Source organism: Carcharhinus amblyrhynchos, chromosome 28 (genome assembly GCF_965287045.1).
Source record: "Carcharhinus amblyrhynchos chromosome 28, sCarAmb.v2.hapA, whole genome shotgun sequence".
NCBI lineage: Eukaryota > Metazoa > Chordata > Chondrichthyes > Carcharhiniformes > Carcharhinidae > Carcharhinus > Carcharhinus amblyrhynchos.
The window spans coordinates 6,764,530-6,788,790 of NC_137351.1; the positions used below are offsets into that span (position 1 = coordinate 6,764,530).

General features: G+C 43.8%; 1 protein-coding gene across 1 annotated transcript in view; it reads right to left on the reverse strand.

The window, feature by feature from the left end:
- The window catches only part of LOC145359429 (aggrecan core protein-like), a 74,415-nt gene extending 52,725 nt beyond the window's left edge, over window positions 1–21,690 (reverse strand). The window contains exons 1-3 of the mRNA XM_080213977.1: window positions 21,673–21,690; window positions 1,431–1,507; window positions 191–577 (exon numbers count right to left, since the gene is read on the reverse strand). Coding sequence (XP_080070103.1) covers window positions 191–577; window positions 1,431–1,500 — 457 coding nt within the window. The 5' untranslated portion in view covers window positions 1,501–1,507; window positions 21,673–21,690. The remainder of the gene's footprint in view (window positions 1–190; window positions 578–1,430; window positions 1,508–21,672) is intronic.
- Between the last annotated feature and the right edge of the window lie 2,571 nt (window positions 21,691–24,261).

The following is a 24,261-nucleotide window of genomic DNA, read 5'->3' on the forward strand; positions in this document are numbered from 1 at the left end:
GTCCTACTACGCTTGTGGGTGGGGAGGGAGGCATGAACTTTGGGAGTCAATTTGGCAGGTGCTGGAATATGTCAATGTAGTTCAAATGGTAAAAGGAAAGGTTTTTGTTTGCAACAAACATACCAGGTCAACCTATCCCTGGTGACCCTGTAAAAAAAATTACTCTCCCAGAAACAAAATAAATATATACCTTTGACAACCAACTCTACAGTATCCTGGCTGTCCTCAATGCCGTGCATCACCTCACAGCGGTATATTCCTGAATCACTCGATTGTAGTTTCTCCAACTCCAAGGTGGCATCACTTGGGATTTCTTGATAGCTTGGGAGCTTAACTCGACCTTGGTACTCTTGGCTGACCTTCACTTTTCCGGAAGTGGCAACCAAGATGACCGTCTCTTTCCCCCCTTCAGCGATCTTGGTCCATTTGATTCTTGGGGCAAGCAGGGTTGCTAAGGGAGTGTCCGGTGAGAGTGGTGCGGAGTTGATGAAATAGCAGGGGATAGTCACAGAGCTGGCAAGAACAGCCTTCACTGGAGACTGCACAGCGATCTTCACGCTCAGTGCCTTAGCATTATCTATTATACAGGAAATAACAAATCTTGTTACACCAGTAATAGATTAGATTCTGTAGACTAATTGAATATCCCAATTTTTGATTAAATCATGAACTTTTCAATAACTGGGTACAGATATAACAAGTTGCTCAGGCTGTCATTATACCACTGATTCTAGTTTAACACAAGCTCCTTCTTAGGATGCCACAAAGTTTACAGATACAAATTATGCTGCTGGCTCTACAGCTAGTGAATGTGGAAACCTGATGCGCAGAGAGACCAGTTAAATCTGAATGGTAGCTCAAAGCTGATGGGACACTAACCTCCTTGCTAGCATTAAATAAGCAAGGATGCAGTTTGACAAATCTCCAGGAGAATCAGGTAATGTTCTGGGGACCCGGGTTCGAATCCCACCACGGCAAAAGGTGAAATTTGAATTCAGTAAAAAATTTCTGGAATTACGAATCTACTGATGAACCAGATGGGTTTTTCCGACAATCAACACTTCCTTTAGGGGAGGAAATCTGCCATCCTTATTGGGTCTGGCCTACATGTGACTCCAGAGTCACAACAATGTAGTTGACTCTCAACTGCCCTTCAAAATGGCCTGGCAAGCCACTCAGTTTCAAGGGCAACTAGGGATAGGCAATAAATGCTTCCCAGCAGCGACACCTATGTCCCATGAATGAATAAAGAACTCATTTCTTTTGAGAATCATTGTCCATTTGCATTGATAATCTTGTGTGATCTCACATTTGAAACCAGCTAGCTCTCATAAGCCACAGGCGTGTGTCTTACAAACTTAGTCAAGACAATAATCTGATCATTGATATTGTATTATATAATTGTAACTTTATTTTGAAAAGTTGCTTACCAGAAACTTCGACAGAAATAGCCGCTGCGATCACTCGCAAACATACAAACACTAAAAGTAAAGTGGTCATTGTTTACCTAAGAGGAAAAAAAGTTAAAGTCAGTTAGTATTATTCCGGTAGAAGAAACATCAATGAATATCAAAGGACGAGATCTTTGTTGGCCTGAGGATTTACTGAGGGGGTTTCCTGATGTGAGAGAGTCTCAAATTGTGTATGAGCTGTGAAGCTTTCCTCATCAATAATTTGCACATAGATAGAGATTTATTTTCATGATTAAGCACTTAACAAGGAGAATGAGTGCTCCAGTTTTCTCCCATAGGCCAAAGATGTGCAGGTCAGGTGGATTAGCTATGTTAAATTGCTGCTTAGTGTTCAAAAATGTGTAGGTTAGGGGGATTAGCCATGGTAAACACATGAGGTTATGAGGATAGGGTCTGGGTGAGATGGAACACTGAAAAGCAAGTGGAATTTAAGCGATCATAATTACGTAGAAATGAGTTTGAAGGAAGATCCTGAAGACAGAAAAAAATAACGACGTGAAATGGTTTTGGAAGAGGTAATCACATTTTTTATTTTCATGAGTCAGCAATAATCTTAATTTACCAAAGCTGTTGAAAGAATTGCCAGCTTCTGATTCAAGTCACCTTTGCTTGGAAAATCCCAGGGCTCAGTGACAAAATTGTTATTGATTAACTGATCATTGCGGGGTTAGAATGGAAGTTCTCCAACTGGATTCAGAGACTCTAGGCTAGAAAGAGTGTTTTGCTTACTGCTATGAGCCAGCAGGACGGGACTCGGGAATGGACTTTGGGTTGAGACACAGTCCTAATTCCTCCAAATAACCTGCTGAGGCTTACGGGACAAGCATATTTATTCTGTATTTTATATATTATAGAATCCCTACAGTGCAGAAGGAGGCCATTCGGCCCATTGGGTCTGCATCGACTCTCTTACAGAGCATCCCAAACAGGCCCTATCCATGCAACCTCATGAATTTAACCTGCTAATCCCCCTAACCTACGCAGCTTGGAACACTGAGGGTCAATTTAGCATGGGCAATCTACCGAACTCGCACATCTTTGGGCTGAGAGAAGAAACTGAGAAAGGTAACCCACGCAGACACATGGAGAACATGCAAACTCCACACAGACAAGACACCCAAAGCTGACATTGAACCCAGGTCCCTGGCGCTGTGAGGTAACAGTGCTAACCACTGTGCCACCCAGAGCAATGCAGAGCTAACACTAGTTTCTAAGTATGCAACAAGTTTATTTACAAGAATTTTAAAATACGTCTCCAATCACAAAGGCTGGAATTCTCCCATCCCACTAGCCACTGGAATTTTAGCAGGCGGATTGTGGAGAATGTGAAACCCCATTGACTGTCGAGCTGGAATTTCCAGCTTTTAGAAAGCATGTCCGCAGAATTGTGCTCAGAATACCTGCAGTCTTGCTTATGGCTCAGCTTGTAGTTGATTCTATGTCTTTTTTTGCTCTGAATCCAAACCAGGCTTAATAATCAAGCACATTGAGCATTGATCAGTTACCAGACTCCCATAATCAAGCATAGAACTATTGAATACACATGAAAAGTTACCACGGAGCCAAGGGTACGTGCTGGTTGTGGTGTAATTATATCCCTAGCAATACCTTCAAGGCAATAGGGAAAATATGGCAGACATTTCGCAAGTCTGGCAGCATCTATGGAGAGAGAAACAGTTAGCGTTTTGAGTCTGTATGACTCTTCTTCATGCAGATTCAAAACGCTAACTAGGTTTTTTTTCTCCACAGATGCTGCCAGACCTGCTGAGTTTTCTCAGCATTTTCTGTTTTTATTTCCGATTCTCAGCATCTGCAGAATAAGTATTATGGCAGCCATTTATCTGTTAACTTATTCCCTGAAACAAGTTAACTATTTTAGCCATGAATAATCTACTCACAAAATGGGGATCTTAAAGAAAAATTTTAAGCACTGATGTTCTGAACGCCATACTGGGCAGGGGAGACTGTAAGACCAAGGAGCAGAATGAGGCCATTCAGCCCATTGACCCTGCTCTGCCATTCAATCAGGGCTGATAAGTTTCTCAATCCCATTCTCCCACCTTTCCTCTGTAACCTTTGATCCCTTTATCAGTTAACAACCTATCTCTGTCTTAAATGCACTCAGTGACCTAGCCTCCACAGCCTTCTGTGGTAATGAATTCCACACATTCACACCCTCTGGCTGAAGAAATTCTTCTTCATCTAGGTTCATCCTTTACTCTGACTCTGTGCCCTCGGGTCCTAGTCTCTCCTACTAATGGAAATATCTTCCCCACGTCCACTCAAAGAACAAAGAACAAAAACAGCCCGGGAAACAGGCCCTTCGGCCCAACGAGCCCGCGCACTCTATCCAGGCCTTTCATTATTCTGTAAATTTTAATAAGGTCCCTCATTCATCCTTCTAAACTCCACCTAGCACAGGCTCAGAATCCTCATACATCAAGCTTTTCATTATTGGGGTCATTCTGGTGAACCTCCTCTGGACCTTCTCCAAGGCCAGTGCTTCCTTCCATAGAAACAGAGGCTGTGTGACTAATGACGGGGAGAAATTAAGCAGCTCTTTCTACTCAACTAATTGAGACTGAATACAGCTAAATTGAGAATCAATTACGCTGATTATGTAGGTTTCAAGCTAAATCAATGGGTGTATTCAGGATTCACTGTCGCCTTTACATGGGCGAAATTCCTCCAGTTCGTTTTTGTCCAAAAAGTTGTTATAAGTACAAAATGGGGGTTCAGTTCCTGCTTTGGTTGGCTCAACTAACTCTGGACTCCCACTTCCACAGGAACAGTGGTTAGCACTGTTGCTTCACTTCACCAGGGACCAAGGTTCAATTCTAACCTCAGGTCACACTGCCTGTGTGGAGTTTGCACATTCTACTCGTGTCTGTGTGGGTTTCCTCTGGGTGCTCTGGTTTCCTCCTACAGTCCCAAGTTGTGCGAGTCAGGTCGATTGGCCATGATAAATTGACCCTAGTGTCAGGGGATTAGCAGAGTAAGTACGTGGGGTTGCGGGAATAGGGCCTGGGTCAGATTGTGTTCAGTGCTGACACTTTTAAAATTTATTTATTAGTCACAAGTAAGACTTACATTAAATTCCCTCAGTCACCATGCCTGTTCGGGTCAATGCACCTAACCAGCATGTCTTTCGGAATGTGGGAGGAAACTGGAGCACCCGGGAGGAAACCCACGCAGACATGGGGAGAATGTGCAAACTCCCCGTGGACAGTGACCCAAGCTGGGTATTGAACCCAGGTCCCTGGCAGCAGTACTAGCCACTGTACTCCCATGCAGCCCTTCTCGATGGGCCGAATGGCCTCCTTCTGCACTGTGAAGTGCCACTCTGATCAATTTGAATGTACAGCTACACTGTCAACTCCAAGTCACTGAATGGTGCAAGGAATGTTTTAGAGATTCATACTTTTCCAGAGAAAACAGCCTGAACAAGGATACATCCTGGGATAAATAGGGTAAGTATTTCACAGGAGACTCTTTCAGGATCCGTGAGGATGTTTGTTCCTCCCAAGGTATGTCTGGCTCCCTCCAAACTACATAGCAAAGTCTAACAATTTCCAGAAAAATCTCAATAACGCCTTTCACAGCAGGGAGAATGTCTCCCGTTTGCAGCAGTTTTGAGCACAGAATGAGGAAGAAAGGAGCCTTGTTATTCCTGGAACCCACAGCCAATTCATTTGGGCTGCATCCCTCAAATATGTCCTCAAAATGTCAGGTGCAAGCTGGCAGTGAGTGCAGGTTCAATCTCTGCCCAAATTCCAACCAAGGATCAGTTCACTGAATTTGGTATTCTGAATGGTAGAGACAGCTTAAGGGGCAGGGTTGATTTGTAGATTTGTACCTAATTGTGTAAGCAACCACTATTTCATCACTGAATCAGCTCTATTTGCCTCCAGTGTGTAGAGAAAGGTGACATTCTTCAAGTCTATGTCAACATGTGCCTCTACTATTAAATCCTAGAGTCATAGAATCCTATATTGCAGAAGTAGGCCATTTGGCCCATCGAGTCTGCACCGACCATAATCCCACCGAGGTCCTATCCCCATAACCTCACGCATCTTCCCTAGCCAGTCCCCCTGACACTAAGGGACAATTTAGCATGGCCAATCCACCTAACGCTCACAGTTTCGGACTGTGGGAGGAAACCGGCTAATACAGAGGAAACACACACAGACACGGGGAGAATGTGCAAACTGCACATAGACAGTGACCCAAGCCCCTGGCACTGGGAGACAGCAGTGCTAACCACTGTACCACCGTGCTGCCCTGTTGGGTGATAATTGTTGGATGCGTATCATGTAAAGAGATGTCACCCTTGTGGGGTTAAGTCGAATAGCTTGCACATTTATTTAGGAGATATTGCTTGTTCTCGGTCTCAAAGTGACTCAAAAGTCCATGAATCTCTTTGCTTATGTCACTACAAGTCACATAACATTATACCAGCAGAGATGCAACTACTTTAAATACATAACATCCTTCCTCCTTTAATTCCCAAATGATAACCTAAATGTTTCAAAAACGGACCCATTTCAACAGTACATCCTTATTTCCCATTTATACAATTAATAAGACAGTTTCCCAGGTAGACGTGTGTTTATTCTGGGTTGTGCTCAAAGCTCTTGTATTTGGCTGCTTGATACATTTGAAGTGTTCTCTTTTTCTTCTGTTGGTAATTCTTCATGCAAAACTATTTCAATATCATTGGTGTTGAAGATTCTTCAGAAACAGAATCTGATTTGGTCTTTGTGGTTAGTCTCTGTTCAGAGGTATCACTATTTGGATTTCTGATGGAAGTAATTCTTATGAAGTTTCTTGTGATTTCACTTGGTAAGGCTAGTGTCTGGTCAATATGATATCATCAACCTCCCTCATCATCCGTCGTAGGAGCAGCACAGTGGCACTATGGTTAATACTGCTGCCTCACAGCGCCAGGGATGCAAGTTTGATTCCCAGCTTGGGTTGCTGTCTGTGTGGAGCTTGCACGTTCTCCCCATGTCTGTGTGGGCTTCTGCAGGTGCTCCGGTTTCCTCCCACACTCAAAGACGTGTTGGCTATGTTCATTGACCTGAACAGGCACCAGAGCGTGTTCTAGGGGAATTTCACAGTAACTTCATTGCAGTGTTAATGTTACTCGTGACTAATAAATTAACTTTAACTTTTTTACTTCAGTTTGTACGGTGTAAGATATTGCACTAGCTTTTGCTGGGTACACATTTTTCATTCGTAATGCAGCTTCTTCCGAGTAAATAGTCTCCTTTTAGTGTTCTGTTCCTTCCTAGCAATCTAGGCTTTTTATTTTTGTTTGACAATCCCTGAAGTATCAGGTGATATCGAAAATTCAAAGTTTATGTGTCTCAGCATGTGTGATATTCCTGTCTGATATCAAGATACGGGGCTAGATTGTCCGACCTCGCCTGCGGCTGGGATTCTCCAATCCCGCTGCTGTGACTGGCGGTTTGGCTGGGTACCAATTTCTCCATCCTCACTGGCAGTGGTAGTGGAGTGTGAGAGACTGGAGAATTCTGGCCATGAATATATTTATTTGTACCTTGGTCCTTTGGTGCCTTGATTGAGTGTTTGAATGACCATTTGTAGATGGATTGTACAGAGTAGGCTTGATGTGTTGCATCCCATTTCATAGAATCATAGAATCCCTACACTGCAGGAGGAGACCATTTGCCTTGAATCTGCACTGACTCTCCAACAGAGTACCTTGCCCAGGCCCACCCCCCTGTCCTATTCCTTAACTCCATGCATTTACCCCACTACTCCCCCTAAACTACACTGACAGGCAATTAGCACGGCCAATCCACCTAATCTGCACATCTTTGGAATGTGGGAGAAAACAGGAGCACCCATTGGAAATCCACGTAGACATGGGGAGAATGTGCAAACTTCACACAGGCAGTCACCCAAGATCAGGTTTGAACCCAGGACCATGGTGCTGTGAGGCAGCAGTGCTAACCGCTGTGCCACCGTGCTGCCTTCAAACTCCTTGAAACTGAACTATGTCCTACCCTCACTGCCAGTTTCCTCTTTGTTATGTATTGACCGGAAATTATAACAAAGGGATCTATTGAGATTATACACTTGTGGGTTTAAGTCGAACACAATGCAGGTTTATTTAGGAGATGTGGCTTGTTCCAGGTCCAAGATGGAAAAGCCTCAACAGCTCATGAATCCTTCTTCTTATGTCACTACAAGTCATGATGTGGAGATGCCAGTGTTGGACTGGGGTGAACACAGTAAGAAATCTGACAACACCAGGTTTAAATCCAACCGATTTATTTGATAGTAAACTCACAAGCTTTCGAGGTGAGGCCAGAACTCTCCATTCACCTGACAAAGAGGGGAACCTCGAAAGCTTGTGAGTTTACTATCAAAAAAATCGGTTGGACTTAAACTTGGTGTTGTCAGACTTCTTACAAATCACACCACCACTTTAACCACATAACACCTAACAGATGTCACTTCTCCGCAGTTTCTCTTCCCAAACCGTGAGCAGCTGCTCCTTGTGTAAGTATTAAGCAAACTTGACTTTTGAGTTTGTCTGGCCATTTTCCCTTCTTTCTTTTTAGTCAGTCCTTTAGAAAGAGCTTGGCCCCCACCCCTTGACGAAGGTCTAAGACCTGCACACTATCAGGTCCTTTCCCTCTTCAGATGCTAATGGAGCCATTGCATGTTTTCACTAATACCTGTTTTTATTTCATGTTTCAACATTTGCTGTTTTTCTTTTCATCTCTTATTGCTTATTTGCAGCAGTTTAACTCAAATCCACCTGAGTGGGTTCTCTTCATGTAGACTAAAACACTAATGTGAACAACAACTTGCATTTATCTAGTGCCTAATTTTGTAAAACATCCCAAAACACTTCATAAATCAAATAAAATTCAACACCAAGCAACATAAGGAGACATTAGGACAGGCCTAGTGGTATTATCACTAGGCTATTAATCCTGAAACTCAGCTAATGTTCTGGGGATCCAGGTTTGAATCCTGCCACGGCAGCTGATGAAATTTAAATTCAGTAAAAAAATGGCTGGAATTAAGAATCTACTGATGACCATGAAACCATTGATGATTGTCGGAAAAACCCATCTGGTTCACTAATGTTCTTTAGGGAAGGAAATCCGCCATCCTTATCTGGTCTGGCCTATATTTGACCCCAGAGCTACAGCAATGTGGCTGACTCTCAGCTGCCCTGAGGCAACTAAGGATGGCAATAAATGCTGGCCAGCCAGCGATGCCCATATCCCATGAATGAATGAAGAAATGAAACAAAGGTGATCAAATGAAATAGGTTTTAAGGAGTGCTTAAAAGGTGGAGAGGGGCGAGAGAAGGCCCATTTTAAATGGCCTTTATATAATCCATTCAAAATGTCCACTCACATTTCCATAAGGCACGTGTCGGCTTTAAAATATCATAATATAATTATGTAAACTTCATCTTCATAAATGAACATGTTTCAGCCCTTGGGCTGAATGGTACAGCTACTGACTGAATTGAGAATACCATGCTACAGCTCCCTCCAGTGGTTTGGTATATGTGACCCAGATCATGGTGTGCTGGATGAGTAGATCTTGGTTAGTATAGCAGTAGGAATTTCACAGGCACAACTTGAGAAATATTTGGGCATAAAATTTGATCCCTGGTTTGGCACAAAGAACAATGCTTGGGAAGGTTTGCTTGTTACATGAATCTTATTGTCAGCCCACTTAAACCAACACAAAATTTTACCAAGTTAATAAGTTACTTTATTCCTCGTTTTTACTACTATTTAATTTTAAACAAGGTATCCCAAAATAAGCTTATTAAAATGGATAATATTAAAAAAGCTGTTAAAGATATATTACATTTACCTCAGCATATTGTGGATTTATTCTGAAACAAAAGATGGTGATTTAGCTCTCCCTAAACTTAATCCAAAATTCCAATAGCTATTTTTAAGAAATTTTAGAAAGAGTGAGGACCCAGTGATCTTAGCCTCCTTCCAGTGCAATGGAATTAATTTAGATTTTAAACGCAGCCAGTTGAGGAGCCTCAGGGTCGTTGACGAAGTAGAACTCCTGGATCCTTGTTATGCCCTTTCTAGTGTTAAAGGAATTGACTCGGATCCTTCCCAAAATTGGCATAGATAGGAAGTGAATAATTGGATAAAACTAAATTGCTAGAATGTAACCAGTGATAACATTAGGTCTTTTGTAATATGACCAATGGTAACAAGACGTAAGGGTCAGCTGACCCAGTGAACCATGTAACCAATGACAGAATGATATGATGATCAGCTGACCAGCTGACTCAGTATAAATAAGAACCTGTTGGGGATTGTTAAATTATTTGGAATGGCCCAGGGTGAGGCCTCATGTTTGGAGTAATGAAGTTTCTTTATTAAACCTTTTCTTTGGTTTATAAGTCCGAGTAAGCTTAGGGTTCCTTCTGGATGAACATAAATTACATGGCATTAGTGCTGCCTACTTCCTGGATGACCCAGTGTCAAACCACTGGTTGTGACTCAGCTGTTTTAAGGAATCAAATTTTATTAATGCTGTTTATTAAGAGACAATTCAGTCTGATATAGCCTGTTTCATGTCATTGCCCAAATTTGATATGATCCCCTCTGTGTTTGGTATCTGAGTAGGTCCTAGTCAAGACCGTGGCATAGTGGCACAGTGGTTAGCACCGCTGCCTCACAGCACCAGGGACCTGAGTTCAATTCCTGGCTTGAATGATTGGGTGGAGTTTTCACATTTTACTCATGTCTGCATGGGTTTCGTCCCACAACCTGAAAGATGTTTGGTTAGGTACCTTGACTAAATTCTCCCTCAGTGTACCTGAACAGGCACCGGAGAGTGACGACTAGGGAATTTCCACAGTAACTTCATTGCAGTATTAATGTAAGCCTACATGTGACACTAATAAATAAACTAAAAAAACTTCATGATATCCTCCAGAAAGAAGAAAAAATTTGTATTTTGTAGTGGCTTTCATGACCACAGGACATCCCAAAGTGCTTTACAGTCAATGTAGCACTTTTTGAAGTGTAGTCAGTAATGTAATATTCATAATGTAGGAGATGTGGCAACCAATTTGCACAGAGAAAACTCTTACAAGTGGCAATGTGATAATGAACACTAGATGAATCTGTTGTGATGTGAACGGAGGGAGTAGTATTGTCCAAGACCTGGGAATACCCCCTGCTCTGCTCCAAAATTGGGTCGTGGGATCATTTCTATTTGCCGGAGAGAGCAGACAGGGCCTTATTTTATCACCTCCAAAGCCTTGCCTGTAGGCCCTCGAAATTCCGTCAAGCTGAATTTTTGTATAACCAACATGTTTTGGGACAGTGAACATTCGATTTAATTATGTTGAAACTAGTGGTATAATCCAACTGTAGTTAATTAATATTAGGAAAGGAAAGTGGGACTGTGTAATCGTAGAATCTCTAGAAGGAGACCATTCAGCTCATTGAATCTGCATCGACTCTCTGATAGAGCATCTTACCCAGGCCCGGTCCCCATAATCTCATATTTATCCCAGTAATCCCTCTAACCTGCACGCCTTGGGACACTAAGGGACAATTTAACATGGCCAATCCACCTAACGAGCACATCTTTGGATTGCGCGAGCAAACCAGAGCATCTGGGGGAAACCCACGTAGACACGGAGAGAACAAGCAAACTCTACATAGTCACCTGAGGCCAGAATTGAACCCTGGTCCCTGGCGCTGTGAGGCAGCAGTGCTAACCACTGCGCCACCCTTTGTGTTCCACTTGCACACCCCTTATTTTCACTGCACCACTATTGGCTGTTAGCTGTCAAGGCCCCAAACAATGAAATTCACTCTCTGAACCTCTCAGCTTTTTATCATCTGTCCTATTATCTCCTTGTGTGCTTCAATGTCAAGTGTTGTTGGATAATGCTCCTGTGAGGTACCCTGGGATGCTTTGTTATGATAAAGGGTACCAGATAAATGCAAGTTGTTGTCTTAGTGACTGCGATGTCCATGACTCGCGGAAGAAATATAATGACGAATAGTTGTCACACTTTTAGATACAGCAAATCTTGAATTATTACTGACCAAGCCCCTTGGAATTTTATCCCTGGTGATAAATTGCCTTCAGTTTGTATTGCTGGCAATTGTACATTTCATGATCTAATTATTAATTGGGGGCGGTGACAGTGGGGGCGGGGGGGCAGGGGGGGCAGTCAAAGAACGTTAGGAAGTAACGACTCTGACTTCTGAATGAACATTCAGAGTTGATCGTCCTGACAGACTGGCTGCAAACCAATGTAAACCTTGTTAAATGCAACAATACGTTGAAAATGTGCCCCCACCAAAAAAAATTGGAATCCCTATTTCTGGTACTGAGTATCTTGTAAAGTGACTGAAATTTGCCAGTCTCTGGACTTGCTATTTATGTTGGCCATTGCTTCAAGTTTACTGCAAGCGTTGGAGCTGACAGTATTGGATGTAGTTACCATTGGTACTCTTGGGGTGACGTCACCACTTGGTGTGGTACTGAGTGGCATAGAAACGGCACCGTTCCAATCCCAGTTTGTGCTATGTTAGCTGATCTCCACTGCCTGGAGGGGAAGAAAGCAGCTAGCATTCCTAGTTCCATCATTTTCCAGTGATTCCCATTGGAAAGCGTGTGTGAGTCTGCTGATCCCCTGTCAAGGGGGCAGTTGGGGTGTTGGAATTACCCTGGCACCATCAACGATGCCAACAGCTCAACCAACATTCACAATGCCTTCACTGCCTTGTGATTCATGTTTGAACTGCCACATGCTTGGTGGTGGTAGTGGTTGGGGGGGTTGCGGGGGCAGGGGGGGTAGAATAGGGGTGGGGGGGATAGGGGTGGGATAGTAGAGTGGGGGGGTTGCTTTGAGTTCAGTGATGATGCCCTCCAAAAATAACTTGACAACACTTGATGAGGCTCAGGAGACCTTTCAACCCTTTGAGAGTTACAGCTTAGCCCAAACTAGTATTCCCTCACCATTTGTACAAGCACAGATTGGGCAGCATGGTGGCACAATGGTTAGCACTGCTGCCTCACAGCTCCCAGGATCTGGGTTCGAATCCTGGCTTGGGTCACAGTCTGTGTGGAGTTTGCACATTCTCTCTGTGTTTGCGTAGGTTTCCTCCCACAGTCCAAAGACGTACGGGTTAGGTAGATTGGCCGTACAAAATCACCCCTTAGTGTCCTGGGATGTGTAGGTTAGAGGGATTAATGGGGTAAATGTGTGGGGTAGTAGGGGTAAGGCCTCGGTGGGATTGTTGTCGGTGTAGGCCAAATGGCCTCCTTCAGCTCTGTAGGGTTTCTATTCACATACTCCAGCCAGGAGCAAGATCCCAAACAGCAGTCACATCTCTGACTCACATGGTTCTGAGGTTTAAAACCCAGCCCGGGCTTGAACACAGAAATCAAGACTGACCTTCCAATGCAGTACTGAGGGAGTGCTGTACTATCAGATGAGACAATGAAGCAAGGCTTCATCTGTCTGCTCTGCTGGATGCAAAAGATTCCATGGCACAGTTTGGGAGAACGGGTGAGTTATCTAACATTGATCCCTTGGTCGGCATGTTTTTAAGGCAAGGATAAATAAATTTTTGAACAGTAAAGGAATTAAGGGTTATGGTGAGCAGGAGGGTAAGTGGAGCTGAGTCCACAAAAAGACCAGCCATGATCTTATTGAATGGCGGAGCAGGCTCGAGGGGCCAGATGGCCAACTCCTGCTCCTAGTTCTTATGTTTTTATGACGAAAATCAGATAATCTGGTCGTTACCGTATTGCTGTTTGTGGAAGCTTACTTCACGGGTATTGGCTGCTGCTTTCTCTACGCCACAACAGTGAGCACACTTGGAAAATCACTGATCCAAAGGGCTTTGAGATTTCCAACAATCCTGAAACAAGCTGGAGAAAATACAAATCTTTCTTTTTACCCAACGTCTGAGTGTCAGGGACAATTGCAGCGTTCCTACTCCTGGACCTTTCGATCAAAGCCAGTCAGTTCAATGCTGAATCAGAATTGACCCTGAGTCAGCCAGACTCCAAACGTTGGCTCTATTCTCTCTCCGCAGATACTGCCAGAACTGCTGTGTTTCTCCAACACTGTTTTTTGTCGTGCTGTTGACTCTGACGCTATCCTGTTCAATACAATTCTAGTTCCATATTGAACAGAAAAGATTTGTATTTACTGCGCTTACCATAATTTTTACATTCAGTTAAGTAGTTTAAAAGTGTCACCGTTATTCTACTGTTGGATATATGACAACCAATTTGCACATGACAAGCTCTCAAACACAGCTATTGAAAGAGATAATCAGCTTTAGTGATGCTGGCTATGAGGTAAATTTTGGAGAAGGTTTTAGGGAGAAATCCCCTGTTCTTTGTTGAAATGAATGGCATGGGTTTTTTTTTTGCCAAAATATAATTTATTCATTGCAAAGTATTTCAAAATAGCTGTCACAGAAAGTGCAATGATATCTACAGATAGATCATACATGTTTGAATTTACATATAATTTAGAGTTGGGGGGCCAAGTGTAATGTCTCAAAATTCACAGATCGCACTAAGATGAGTGGCAGAGCAAAGTGTGCAGAGGACACAAAGTCTGCAAAGGGATACAGATAGACTTAGTGAGTGGGCAAGAGTCTGGCAGATGGAACACAATATTGGTAAATGTGGGGTCATCCATATTGATAGGAACGGCAGCAAAATGGACTATTGTTTAAATGGTAAAAAACTGCAGCATGCTGCTGTGCAGAGGGACCTGGGTGTCCTTGTGCACAAATCACAAAAATTTGGTTTGCATGTGCAGTAGGTAATTAAGGCAGCAAATGGAATTTTAGAACATAGAACATAGAACATAGAACATTACAGCGCAGAACAGGCCCTTCGGCCCACGATGTTGCGCCGACCAGTTACAAAAACAATGACCCACTAGCCTATACCAATCCCTTTTCGTCCATAAACCTATCCAGAGATCTCTTAAACGCCCCCAAACTAGACGCATTTACAACTGCAGCAGGCAGGGCATTCCAATCCTTCACCACCCGCTGGGTAAAGAACCTACCCCTGACATCCGTCCTGTAGCTACCCCCCCTTAATTTAAAGCCATGCCCCCTCGTGCTAGCTTTCTCCATCCGAGGAAAAAGGCTATCACTATCCACCCTATCTAAACCTCTAATCATCTTATATGTTTCAATAAGATCCCCTCTTAGCCGCCTTCTTTCCAACGAAAACAACCCTAAATCCCTCAGTCTCTCCTCATAGGACCTCCCCACCATACCAGGCACCATCCTAGTAAACCTCCTCTGCACCCTCTCCAACGCCTCCACATCCTTCTTGTAATGCGGGGACCAGGACTGCACACAGTACTCCAAGTGTGGCCGCACTAGAGTAGTGTACAGTTGCAACATTACACTGCGACTCCTAAATTCAATCCCCCTACCAATAAACGCCAAGACACCGTACGCCTTCTTAACAACCTTATCTACTTGATTCCCAACTTTCAGGGATCTATGTACACACACACCTAGATCCCTCTGTTCATCCACACTATTCAAAGTCCTCCCGTTAGCCCTATACTCGACACATCTGTTGCTCCTACCAAAGTGAATTACCTCACACTTCTCCGCATTAAATTCCATCCGCCACCTCTCGGCCCAGCTCTGCAACCTATCTAAGTCTCCCTGCAGACTATGACACCCTTCCTCACAATCTACCACACCTCCAATTTTTGTCCCTCGTTGCTAGTGGGATGGAATTTAAAAACAGGGAGGTTATGTTGCAGCTGTATAACGGTGCTGGTGAGGCCATACCTGGAATATCGTGTACAGCTTTGGTCTTGAGAAAGGATATACTGACAGTGGAGGGGGTTCAGAGGAGATTCACTAGATTGATTCCGGAGTTGAGAGGGTTGGTTTATGAGGTGATACTGAGTAGACTGGAGCTATACTCATTGGAATTCAGAAGAATGAGGTGAGATCTTATCTATTCCTTCATAATCTTGTATATTTCTATAAGATAGAAGCAGGGAAGTTGTTTCCACTGATGAGTGAAATTAAAACTAAGGGACATGGCCTCAAAAAAAAGGGAGCAGATTTAGGACTGAGTTGAGGAAGAACTTCTTCACCCAAAGGGTTGTGAATCTATGGAATTCCCAGGCCAGCAGTTGAGGCTAGCCTCATTGAATGTTTTTAAGGCAAGGATAAATAGATTTTTGAACAGTAAAGGAATTAAGGGTTGTGATGAGCAGGCAGGCAAGTGGAGCTGAGCCCACAAAAGGATCAGCCTTGATCTTGTTGTATGGTGGAACAGGTTTGAAGGGCCAAATGGCCTATTCCCCTGTTCCTAGTTCTTATAGTGCACTCTGTGGCACTTCAACACAGCTGTGGTACACATAATATTTGATATTCAATGAGAGTGAAACTTCCAGAGGAGTGGTTCCATACAATTTCCAATCCCTATTGCTGAAATTTTATTTTATTTCTTATGATTTTTAAGATTTCTTTTCCCCCATTCTTAAAGTTACAAAGTCAGTGGACTGCACAAACCCAAATCCATCTCCTTGCTTGCTCCAAAAACCAAATTCAAATTGAATCCAATTCATAGTTCCCACAAGAGAGACAGACAAGATCCAAGTGGTCAAGATAAGGCATCGATCTTAGCCAAAAAGCCGACGTCTTATGACATTTTATATCCATCAGAGTAGGCCTCAGTTTCAATCTTGCTAAAAGACGGCACCTCCAACAAGGCAGTACTTCCTCAGTACTGCAATGAAATGTCAGCCGAGACGTGATGCTCAAGTTCCTGCAGTGGGGCCTGAACCAAAATCTTCCATTCTGGAGTCCAAATTCAGTGCATGGCTGGTGCGGGAGTGGGAGTGGCTGGCCATGCACAATAATGTGCTGTTCAGTTAATTAAATATGCAATCGCAAGGAGTTCACTGATTCCTTCCGCAGGGGCAGACAGTGGTTCCCCCCACCCCCACCACCTACCTCATGGGATCAAAGGCCCAGGGACTGTATTTAAAGAGCACATGGACAGCCTGCACTTCCCCTTCCATCTTTACCCAGCCAGTCCTCCACTCTTCCCAGTTAACCCTTCCTCCCACCCTTGGTTATCTGCCACACAACTTACACTACCACCACCCGGTTTCAAGCAAAGGCTGGCATTGACAGACACTCCCAAAGAGAACAATGCAGTGGCAACTCACGGTTAATCAGGGAAGAAATCCCTACAGTGCAGGAGGAGGCCATTCAGCCCATGAACTTTGCGCTATCTCTCCAACAGAGCATCTTACCTATGCCATCCCTTCATCCTATCCCCATAATCCTGTGCGTTTCCTGTGGCTAATGCCCCTAATTTATACACCTTGGGATCCTAAGGAGCAATTTAGCATGGCCAATCCACCTAACCTGCATATCTTTAGACTGTGGGAGGAAACCAGAGAATCCTGATTGTTAGGTGCACACCAGTTATGTATGATTGTGAAGGTGAATGTTTTAACCTGGTCAAGAACTTAATTTGGAGTGGGAGCTTAAATCCGGCAAGCTAATGCACTCAACAAGGCTTCCCGGGAAACTCAACCTGCCTTCAACCCGTCTTTAAAGTCCCAAGAATGTAAATGCCAGGGTACATCCCACCATCGGGAAACTGATTCTTGGCCTCACATCAAATTACCTTTGCCCGCCAAAGATGACTGCCACTAGCGGGACTGGATGGTTTCACCGTCAGAGACAAGAGGGCAACAAAATAAGCCATGGGTTGACACCATACTGGTGGAAAACGGATCACCCAACCCAGCGTGGCAGCAGAGTTTTAAAAGGAAAAGTATTACACTTCAGTTCCTTCACCTTGTCTGCAGGATAGAGGCTCACAAGGCAGAGTGTCTCTTGTCCAACAGGTAAGGTTCATTACTGTCTTCACGGGTAGCTAATGGACTAGAAAATAAAACAGAGACGCACTATGACTGTGGAGGAGGAGAAAGTATCTAGAGTGAACTTGCACCTCCCTTTAGAATCTTACATCCACATAAGAAGTCCTTATATACGGAGCCTAAGCTGTGCGAGCATGGCAGTCCCGGTTATAAAGTAAATATTTGATGGAGTTACTGTCAGCACAGTTTCCGCTCTTTGGTGCCCTGAAGTGGCGACACACTGTAGCGAGGCGAGAGAGGAGTCTCAGGCTGGTGGGACGCAGGCTTGGCATGGCAGGAATCGAAATAAATACTTCTGTGTACTGTGTGTTTTTCCAGCTGTTTTAGGTGAAAAATTCAACTGACTCCTTATTCATTTTCAGCCTCATTTTGAATACTGGCCCTTTATGCAATTTGTTTATTGTTCAAAGCTCCTGCCAGAAGCATAAAATAAGAGTCTAATGGTAAATGGATGGCATTTAACTGGGAATAAGGAAACAGTATCGTTCATTCAACCTTGTAAAATCGAACAGTGATTCACTGATGCCTCATCTTCCTAATGGAGCGCGTGTAAAGTTGCCTTTATCTTTTTTTTCTTTTGGCCAGTTTTCTCCCCACCTCATCTGAATGTACTGAGGCATATTGCCAATGGGGCGGCACGATGGCACTGGTTAGTGAGCACTGCTGCCTCACAGTGCCAGCAACCCAGGTTTGATTCCCTGCTTGGGTCACTGTCTGTGCGGAGTCTGCACGTTCTCTCCGAGTCTGCGTGGGTTTCCTTCGGGTGCTCTGATTTCCTCCCAAGGTCCGAAAGATGTGTTGGTTCAGTGCACCGGCTGTGCCACATTCTCCCACTGTGTACCCGAATAGATGCCGGAGTGTGATGACTAAGGGTTTCTCACGGGTACTTTATTGCAGGATTAGTATAAGCCTACTTGTGAGGCTAATAAATAGACTTTAAACAATGATTGGTTGCCCAAGATTCATGATAGTCCACAGGCTATATAGCCAGGAAGGCCTACCTTCAATGCCCCTGCCCTTGTCCACACTTCTCAGGAGCGGTTATAAGCAGATTATTGGCAGATTATCCCCTTCCTCCTCCCCCCCGCAACTCTTCACTTCCCACCTGGCTCACCCAAAGGCCATTGAGATAAGTTCTAGCATCCCAAATGCTTCTGTGGGCAACCCTAGCTATCGCGGAAATGGAACGTGGGGCATTTTGCTCTGGGCAGGTCAGGGATATACTGGGCGATATTTTTCTGATGAGCCTTGGTTCTTTTCCAATGTGGTGGGTCGGAATTCCTTCAAGCGAGAGTTGGATCGGTTTCAGGCAGGGCAAGAAATCACCATGGACAAGAAAGGTGGAGGGAATTCATGGCTACACTGATCTCCTGGACTAATTATGATTAGCTTGATGAGCCAGGGAGAAATTCCCAGATTTATTTTCCCCAATTTTGCACTTTTACCTCTCTGAGAAGACCAGAGGCTTTTGGATGGGGTGGCGAGTGTATATCTTATGAATGTATCGCAATCGTTGTGTTACTAGCCGGATGGACATGAAGATCCTTACTCCTGATTAGAAGTGGGAAACTTGAGACACTGAGTGCAGCTTTAAATGCTTTCTCAAATATGACACAACTTTTACGATCAATCTAATAGAATAGTTATTTCTTCTTGTACACTGCCTAAACAGAGCTAATTAGTACTTTTTTTTCTGTTAATGAGATATTAGGCTAAATCTCACCACAAAATGGTGTTGTTTCTGGCGAGGGAGCCAAGGTGTTTCTCTGCAGAGAAATTGGTCGGTTTTCTCTCCATATTCCATTGCACTCAGCCAAAAACAAATCAAGGTGCCATGATTCACACTGTCATACTGGGGGTGCAGGACCTCAACAAGCTGGCAAAGCCCAGCTGCTCAGAAATCAAGGCGCCATCTTTAAATGGCACCCCAATCAGAACTGCAATGAACCTCCCACCACCGAGGCTTCAGTGGCTTCCCTTCCCACCCCGATCGGAGTCAGTAACCAATTTGTCGGCCACTCCCCCAACACCCCATCTCCCCCCCAATCATTGGCCCCGTCCCCCTCACACAAAGTCAGAGGTGGCACCCGAACCCTCATTACTGGCATCCTTCGCTTTTCTTTGTAGTCCCGAACCATAACCACATCTGTATGAACCCCTCCCCTCCCTTTGCACAGGTTGGCACTGCCAGAGTGGCATAGACATGGTGCCAACCTCTGCCTGGAGTCATTGCCAAGCCACTAGCTGGCTATGTTCCTCTCTCCCATTGGCTATACTTATTATTACACCCCTGGGGAGATACCCACGCCAGGATGTTATCTACGTGAACCTGCTGTAAACCGTACCAATGTGACATCATGTGGCATGGCTTGAAGATATGGTGAGGGGTCAAGATACAGTGAAGGAGTGTGTTAATTATATTAAAATTTTCAGAAATATATGTAAAGCAGGTTCATTCCCATTGTAGGTGTGAACTGATGACATTGTCAGTGAGGGGTGGGGAAGATGCAAAGTTGTGTTCTTGCTGGTGAGAATTGTGACTTCCGGATCTCGAGCACTTGCAGGTGACTCACAGATGGCAAACATGGGTTCCAGGTACTGCCCATTGTTTTCAACTTGCAGGAAGCGTATTTAAAGATTCGAATGCACAAACATCCTGTTGCATCATTTGAATGACAGAAATGAAACAATTCTTCTGGCTCTCTTAACTGTTTACATTAAAGTAAGAAGTACCTCACTCTGTATTTGCAAACAAACAGGAAAAAGGGAAGTAAATCCCAATGAAAATGGTCAGATAACAAACAGCCTTTGTCCCACCCAAAATGTTTGCCCTCAAAATATCCGACAGGATTATTCTTCATGTGAGCAAACTCTCAATTTTTTAAGTATGAAATTCTGTTCAGTGAGCTATTTGACATTATATCATGTCCTCTATCACCGAGACAAGGGCAGCAGACACCTGGGAACAATGCCACTTGTATATTCCCCTTGAAGTCACACATCATCCTAATTTGGATGACGAAAAGTGAAGAGGTTTCAAAGAGTGAGTTTAGCTAACAGCCAATAGTGGCACAATGAAAAACAAGTGGAACACAGAATGGCACAGTGATGCCTCGCAGTGCCAGGGACGTGTTCAATTCTGGCCTTGGGTAGCTGTCTGTGTAGAAACTGCATGCTCTCCCCGTGTCTGCGAGGGTTTCCCCCGGGTGCTCAGGTTTCCTCTCAGTCCAAAGATGAGCAGGTTCGGTTGATTGGCCACGGGAAATGTGTGGGTTTGTGGGGATAGGGCAGGAGAGAGAGCCTGGATAAGATACTCCCTGTCAGAGAGTTAGTGCAGACTTGATGGGCTGAGTGGTCTCTCCTGCGCTGTTGGGATTCCGTTCTTCTGCTGGGTCAAAATCCAGGAAATGCTTTATATGTGGAATACTTATTTAATAAAGCAAGCAAGTAACATATTAAGACCAGAGAGTCAAGTAGGGGATTTTTTAAAACTATGTGCAGACTTTCCAAAGACCGCAAAAATATTTTATAGCCCTGTTAAAGTTCTGCTCTTTGAATGTTGCGATTAATGTACCTTAAATGCAAGTGAAATTGACCGTACAATTCTGAAGCATGGAATCAAACCAAAGAGCAGAATAAATGCCTACTTGCATTTTAAAATCCCTACAGTGCAGAACGAGGTCTTTCGGTTCGTTGAACCTGCACCAACAACAAGCCCACCTTATCCCTATAACCCCACATACTTTGATCAGTATACCATACTGAGATGCATCACAAGGCTAGTCACCATACCAGATTACCAAGGAATACATCAGGAATGGCTACTGTCCTGTGCATCAGATATCAAGGCTTTGGATACATGTGGCAACGTTGCGTGATTGTGGCCCTTTTCCTTACTGGATTTCCCAAAATGGGAAATGGAGCAGGATCTCCAGAGACTGAGCGAGAGATACACAAGTGATGAGACAGGGAAGATCTGCCACAAAAGAAACCTCAGTAAGAATAAGAGCTACAGACAATCAAGGAAGTATAGATGCAAACGGAAATAGTGAGGACATGGAACAATAACAACATGGAGATGGTCAGTTGGATGTTCCCCATTGGAAATCTTTTGGCACGGGCTTTCTTCCCCTGCCACCCCTCTCTCAACTCTAATTCCTGGAATTATCACTGAGAGAAAAGGCATCTTTTGTTGAGGAACACAAGCATTGTGAAACAAGAATCTGCCATTTTTGTCACCTATTCAGCTAAAGAACAATTCATTCAGTGCCACTGTGAAGCCTCTTCTTCCTCTTCTTATCCCACACATTCAAATCCTAGGGGGAAGCGATACTGGTTTTAACGTTTGTGGAAGATTGTATTGTAAAGAACCAGGAGTTGAACTGGATCCTGAGTGGCTCGAGGTCACCCACAGGTGCAGTTATCCACTTAGAGTCATAGAGGTTTACAGCATGGAAACAGGCCATTCAGCCCAACTTATCCATGCCACCCTTTTATTTTAAAACCCCAAGGCTAGTCTCAATTGCCCGCATTTGGCCCATGTAACTGTCTAAATGCTTTTTAAAGACAAAATTGTACCTGCCTCGACTACTATCTCTGGCAGCTTGTTTTAGACACTCACCACCCTCTGTGTGAAAAAATTGCCCCTCTCTTGTATCTCTCCCCTCTCACCTTAAATCTATGCCCTCTAATTTTAGACTCCCCTACCTTTGGGAAAAGATATTGACTATCTAGCTTATCTATGCCCCTCATTATTTTATAGACCTCTATAAGATCACTCCTCAACCTTTTATGCTTCAGAGAAAAAAGTCCCAGTCTATTCAGCCTCTCCTTTTAACTCAAACCATCAAGTCCCGGTAACATCCAAGTAAATCTTTTCTGTGCTCTTTCTAGTTTAATAATATCCTTTCTAGAATAGGGTGACCAGAACTGAAAATAGTATTCCAAGTGTGGCCTTATCAACATCTTATACAACTTCAACGAAGGAGGTCAGCGAAGAAGCCACGTTCTACAAAAATTTAAAGCAAAAATATTGCAGATGCTAGAGATCTGAAATTAAAACAGAAAATGCTGGAAAAACTCATGAGTTTGGCAGTATCTGTGGAGAGGAAATGTAATTCTTACTCCACTCAAGATGTTAACACTGTTTCAACCTCCATAGCAGCTGTCAGACTTGATGAGCATTTCCAGCACTTTATGCCCAAGAATTAATCCCCCCACCTTCACTCAGACAGTGCCAGGGTGGAGTTCAAAGGTTGAATGGTTTATGCTCCAATAGCTATGAACCTGGACTGCTATATTCTAGTGTTTTCAGAACCTCTGACGAATCTCAGAATGTTACATTCTGTGGAAAGTTTTTGTGCAAAATTATTCTCTGGTGACCCAGGTTCGTGGCATCACTTCACAGAATTGTTATGGCACAGGAGGCCATTTGGCCCATCATTTCTGCATCAGCTCTCCAAACGAGAATCATGAATTAGTGCTATTCCCCTGTCTTTTCCCCATAATCCTGCATTTGATTACAGTTTCCACCTCAATTTCAAATATTATGAAATTTCTAAATCACTGGTCTCAATGAGGCAATGCTGTGCATTGGAGCATGACTGCATTGTAGACTATAGGGAGCCCAGGTTGGCATTCACAACCTGCCAGTCTCCAGGATAACGTGATCTCATTTATAGTGGAGCTCAGAGTAAGAGCTGAATCATTGGCTGCACAAGTAAGGGGCTGGAGAACAAGCACATCCTTGGATCCTTCTGTATGATTCTTTCAGCCCATCAGCACTGACTCTCCAACAGAGCATCTTACAAAGGCCCTCCATCTGTCCCAACCCCATAGCCCCATGCATTTACCCCACTAATCCTTCTAACCTACACATCTTGGACACTAAGTACATCACATCTATACATCATAGAATCCCTACACTGCAGGCGGTCATTCGGCCCATTGAGTCTGCACCAACTCTCCAACAGAGCATCCCATCAGGCCTTATCCCTATAACCCCAGTTATTTACCTCATTAATTCCCCTAACCTATACATCTTGGGACACTAAGTGGCAATTTAGCGTGGCCAATTCACCTAACCTGCATATCTCTTATTGGACTGTGGGAGGAAACTGGAGCAACTGGAGGAAACCCACACAAACACAGGGAGAATGTGCAAACTCCACACAGTCATCCAAGGCTGGAATTGAACCTAGGTTCCTGGCGTTGTGAGGCAGCAGTGTTAGGTGCCGTGCCACCGCGCAGCGACCCCCAAAACTTAAAAGCCATTGCACCAACGTAATGACCATTTTAAAATGTCTGTGACGTTTCTCGGATTGTATTGAAGCACCTCAGCAGTGCAAGATGATCTGAGTAGAAAACCTGAGTGTTACTGCACTGTGTGTGCGATGGCCATTCTGAAATGCTTGTAACTCTCTTTCAGATATTTTACAAGCAAAGTAGATTCTTTGCAAAAAAAAGGGAAGAGCTGAAGAAGATGTTGGCCCGAAAGAATTCCATATCTCACATTTTCACTATCATATGTATGAAAGTTGGAGGAGGACAATTGACACATTCTTCTGGGAGTTCACTATCTAATGGCTATTTCATGCCTCATCAGTTCTTTGCCTTATGTCATCAATCATACATCACTCCACCGTTAGTTGCCTGACTTCAGTTGCCTTGGCTCTACACCTAGATTATCCTCCCTACGCCTCATTGCCTCTATCTCACATTCTTCCCTTTTGTTTTTGCAATGCTCCTGCGAAGCTATATAAATGCATTATTGTTGTTTGAAATTTTATTTTTGTCTTAAAGGAATAATTGTGATAATTGGCATCTTGG